Here is a 5503-nt window from a genome sequence, read left to right as displayed (position 1 = left end):
GAGACAGGTGAGCACACCTGTGAGGGGGGGGGGAACTGTGATGACAATAATGCTAAGTTTATAGTACAGGGTGTGCGTCAAGTGTGGAATCATGGGCGCTAGATTTAAGGCTCCACAATGTTCGAGACCTGCCAGTTTCCTTATGATTTGGGACTTTTCGGACATACTGTATTAAAGCAATAAGCCCCAAGAGGTCGTGCTGTACAGTGATTTTAGAACTTATTATTATTATTATTATTATTATTATTATTGCTTTTATAAAATGGTTTCTAGCTGGCAAGGTGCCACACAGCAAAACATTTTTTATCAGTAATTAATTATCAATTATCAATCAATAATTTATTGATCAGAAATAATAATTCTCCGCCAAGCAATGCAGTTCTTCGGCGACATTTAGCGAAATGGTTGCCAAGCAACACACAGACGCAGTATTTTCAAACGCGGCTCAGCCAATCGCAATAAAGGACCGGAACCATCCATTTTAGAAATCAGTAATAACTCAAAGATCATTAATAATTCAAATTAAACACTGTCAGGGTTAGCGGTTCAATTCCAAATGGAGACAAAGAAATTGGGCTAAAAATGTATGCCCTCATGGTACTGTACGGTGCACTGGATAGAAATGCATTACGGTAATTTACTGTAAAATATACGTTTTAACGTTGAACTTTTTGATCCCCAGACACAGCGCCAATCTGAACCTGCACCACAAGCTGTTGACCAAAGACACGTTCGTCCCGGCCAGCTCCCTCTTCTCCCCCTCGTCCCACTGCAGGGACAGAGACTCCGCGGGCCTGGACTACTGTCAGGACAGAGACCAGAGGGACAGAGACCAGAGAGACCCGACCGGCCAGACCTCCGTCATCTTCAGAGGACACAACCGCATGGGCCTGGTGTTCCCCATGAGCAAAACGTCCTCCATGCCGGACGACTCCCGGGCCTCTCCCTTGGGAGAGATGGAGGGGGTCGTCGTCGTCGGAGGTGGTGGTGGAGAGGACGGGGCCATCCTGGACCTGAGCACCTCCTCCTCTGCCCCGCCCCGCGGCAGCGCCCGCTCCTCGTGGGACTCCGACGGCGCCGGCAGCGACGAAGGCGAAGGGATGGACGATGACGAGGAGGAGGAAGCGCTCCCCCTGGAGGACAGTGAGGAAAGCTGCGACGACGGGATGGGCGGCGCGGGCGGGAGGCCCGGAGGCGGCGACGAGCTGGTCCCCGGGGCGGAGAGGACCCCAGGCTGCGTCGGGGGAGGACAGGGCGGGCTTCAGGGCGGTGGGGGCGGGTCTCCGATAACCTGCCACGTCTGCCAAAAGGTCTACAGCAACAAGGGCACGTTCAGGGCCCATTACAAGACTGTCCACCTGCGGCTGCTGCACAAGTGCAAGGTGCCGGGCTGCGACACGTCCTTCTCCTCGGTACGGAGCCGAAACAGACACAGCCAGAACCCAAACCTCCACAGGAACCTAGCCGTTACCTCCGGTCCCACTCCGGACCACGAGTAGAGACTGGACTTCAGATAATTATGCCAACATGACTGATTTCTCCTTCGTTAAACTTGTCTCTCCGTTTTTTTTTGTTTGTGTGGACATGAGGCTTTTCCAATCAGCACTTTTGCATAAATTCCATATTGTTGCCATTGTTTGGGGGGAAAAGGAGGGTGCAGTGTTTCATGGGTTTTTGAATTTGGGAAATAATACGCCTCTTTTGTTGTGGCAGAGTCAACTGCTTTTGGCGCAAAAGGGTTTCTATCCACTGATTATTTTTGTGCATTTTCTTGACGGCGTTTATTTTTGCAGCATCTTGACATGTCTTTATTTTGCAAGTTTACTAAAAGTGATTCTCATTGGCTTCTGTTTACCGTGTTTACACATCAACATGTCAATGTAAAGAACAATCAAAAAGACACACACACCAGACTGAATTCACCTGAAAAAGCTTGCGGACACGCACAAATCAAATCTCAACCAATCTTTCATTTCTATGCAGTAAGCAGATTTATTGCCATTGCTTTACCTTTATAGTCCCGTTTTAAACCTTAAAAGTCCCATTCAAATGCAATTTTGTGTGTTTTTTTGTTGTCAAATATCCACATTTCCCCCGTGTGACATTATGCATAATGTTCTGATCAAAAGCAGCAGTGAAGTGACTTCTAGATCTGTGTCATTTTGTTCATTCGGACAACGGTCTTAAAAAAAGATTCTCAAGTCGAAAAGCTATAATAGTGTCGTGAAACTTGATCAATAAGTTATTGTTTGATGTTGTTATGATTCGTGTGGTTTTGTTCTCCCTGTCTTTGCCGTTCTGGTTGTTGCAAACTGCTAATGTTGACCAAAGATTTTTTTTTTTCTCCCAGCGTGTAGAAAAACCCTCCTACTGTTCCGAGGGGGTATGCAGTATTAATAAAAGGGCCCACCCAGCCGCCTCTCATCGAATTCATGACCGAGATTAACAGCAGTATTCAGGCATGGGGCTCCGTTATCAAAGCGAAACAACTTTTGACTGATCTGAGGGTAAAAAAAAATTAAATCTATATTTCTGTGGTCTTTTTGTTAAAGAAATCAAATCTGCTCACAGGATTAGACTTGATTTAAGGTATTGTTCTTATCGTAGTGTCACGTGTGGTCGCTTGCAGTCTCCTCTCCTGACTGACTGACTGGATGAACGGTAGGTAGGAAGATGTTGCTGTGTTTGGAGACTAAAAGCATGTATTACTGTGAATATGAGTCAAACACTGAGAAGAAAATAATAATTAAAAACAATTTGTAACAAGGGCCCCCACATATAAGCACACCCTCAAAAGTAACTGGTAAATAAAATGTTTATTGAATTGTATATTCTGTGAATAGAGTAATTTGTTAACTGAAAGAAACCAAAAAAATATACTGTATAAAACAGACTAAATGTACCACTCACATTCCACATCATTAGAGATGTGTTTTTTGTTGTTTTTTGCTTGTCTTTCTTTCTCTCTCGTTTTCAAAAACAATGTCTAAAAGTTACATTGTAGTACATGTGTCTGATTATTTGGTTTTGCTCTGTATTCTGCATATTTTTTTTGTCATTCTGTATTTAAATACGATGGGCTAGATTTAAGATCCCATTTGCTCTTTGGATTTGTAAAAAAGAAAAAAAAAGAGAGCAAAACCCGACATGTTAATAGGTGTTCATGTTTCCTTTGATTTAATGTTACAATATTCATTCCTATTAAATAAAAAGCCATATCTGTTTGCAAGCCTCATCCCATTTTATTTTGAAACCACTAAATTAAAATAATTTATTTTATTAGTGTGAATGAAATATATAGCTTTGTTAAAAAAAAAAAAAGAAGATCATTAGCAGAGCTTCAACACAAATCTGCAACACACCATAACTGAAGTCTATCTTTATCCAATGAACCTTCCGCAGAAAAAACACGTGAACATGAGGTATAACGCAAACAAAGATGTGGGGCTGAGCTGGAGAGTAGAGTCACATGTACGACGTGTAACATTGGTGCTGACCTGATCGTCTGCATTGCTATCATCTGATCCAGTATCATCTGATCCAGTATCATCTGATCCAGGCTGGCTTGTAATAATGTGATAATGAGGTGCTTTGAGTACTTTAAAAAAGCACTATCAAATAAATGCATTCAAATATTATTATTATTATTATTATTATTATTATTATTATTATAATTATGAATGTTATTATTCTTGCTCTGTGTTAGGTTAACATGCAGGCTTCACTGCAACACAAATCATTTAGTCATAAAATCTTATTTCTCTTCAAACGAGTGAGACAATCTCTCCAAATCAGCTGCTTGTTTTGAATCAATGGTTTATTTTCTTGATATCAGCACCCTTATTCTGCCTTTTTTTCAAGGTATTGACACTAGAAAATCCCAAGTGAAACAAAGGGAATGATCTCACTTATATACTATGTTTTAAGGTGGGGGCGGGGACTGCCTCAATATGAGAAAGTATGACCCCCCTATGCTGGACTGTTTTCTTTGTGGCACGGCTTATGTTGCCAGCGACCCTCTGCGCGGCTGATTGGTTGAGGAGGGCTGTGGGCCACGGAGCAGCCGGGGTCAGGTCAACCTCAGCTTGAACCCTCTGCACTGGTGCACCGCCCAGACCAAGCAAACAAACAACACGGACACGAACACACCCGGGGACACAGAGAAACCATCAGGCAGACACACACCTGCCGGCACACAAACAGCACGGACACGAACACACCCGGGGACACAGAGAAACCAACAGGCACACACCTACACACAAACAGCACAGACACAAACACACCCGGGGACACAGAGAAACCAACAGGCACACACCTACACACAAACAGCACAGACACAAACACACCCGGGGACACAGAGAAACCAACAGGCACACACCTACACACAAACAGCACGGACACGAACACACCCAGGGACACAGAGAAACCAACAGGCACACACCTACACACAAACAGCACGGACACGAACACACCCGGGGACACAGAGAAACCAACAGGCACACACCTGCACACAAACAGCACAGACACGAACACACCCAGGGACACAGAGAAACCAACAGACACCTACCTGCACACAAACAGCACGGACACGAACACACCCAGGGACACAGAGAAACAGACACCTACCTGCACACAAACAGCACGGACACGAACACACCCAGGGACACAGAGAAACAGGCAGACACACACCTGGCTGCACACAAACAGCACGGACACGAACACACCCAGGGACACAGAGAAACCAACAGACACCTACCTGCACACAAACAGCACGGACACAAAGACACCCAGGGACAGAGAAACCAACAGACACCTACCTGCACACAAACAGCACGGACACGAACACACCCGGGGACACAGAGAACCCAACAGGCAGACACACACCTGCACACAAACAGCATGGACACGAACACACCCAGGGACACAGAGAAACCAACAGGCACACACCTACACACAAACAGCACAGACACGAACACACCCGGGGACACAGAGAAACCAACAGACACCTACCTGCACACAAACAGCACGGACACGAACACACCCGGGGACACAGAGAAACCAACAGACACCTACCTGCACACAAACAGCACGGACACAAACACACCCAGGGACACAGAGAAACAGGCAGACACACACCTGCCTGCACACAAACAGCACGGACACGAACACACCCAGGGACACAGAGAAACCAACAGGCAGACACACACCTGCCTGCACACAAACAGCACGGACACGAACACACCCAGGGACACAGAGAAACAGGCAGACACACAAACAGCAACATCTACACACACGCTGTGTGATCCATTGTTGTGATTATATTTTTGATTCAGCTTTTCTTCTCTTTTTTTGGCACGGGGGAATGAAACAGACAATTATGGAGAAGAATGCTAATCACATTCAATTGTAATTTACACTTGTTTTATTCTTATATGGCATGCTATGCTCGCCGCCACCAAAAAGAAAAGAGAAATGTAAATTAAGTGAAGTGGTTAAATAGCTG

The 5503-nt window shown here is 45.0% G+C and overlaps 1 protein-coding gene across 1 annotated transcript in view; it reads left to right on the top strand.

Moving 5' to 3' along the window:
- bnc1 (basonuclin zinc finger protein 1) overlaps positions 1-3350 on the top strand; it is a 37564-nt gene extending 34214 nt beyond the window's left edge. Inside the window, exon 5 of the mRNA XM_083662333.1 lies at positions 683-3350. Within this exon, the coding sequence (XP_083518459.1) occupies positions 683-1499 (817 nt within the window). The 3' untranslated portion in view covers positions 1500-3350. The remainder of the gene's footprint in view (positions 1-682) is intronic.
- The last annotated feature ends 2153 nt before the right edge of the window (positions 3351-5503 follow it).

This window comes from Poromitra crassiceps (genome assembly GCF_964638095.1).
Source record: "Poromitra crassiceps genome assembly, chromosome: 28".
Classification (NCBI taxonomy): domain Eukaryota; kingdom Metazoa; phylum Chordata; class Actinopteri; order Beryciformes; family Melamphaidae; genus Poromitra; species Poromitra crassiceps.
This window is presented reverse-complemented; position numbering and strand designations above follow the sequence as displayed.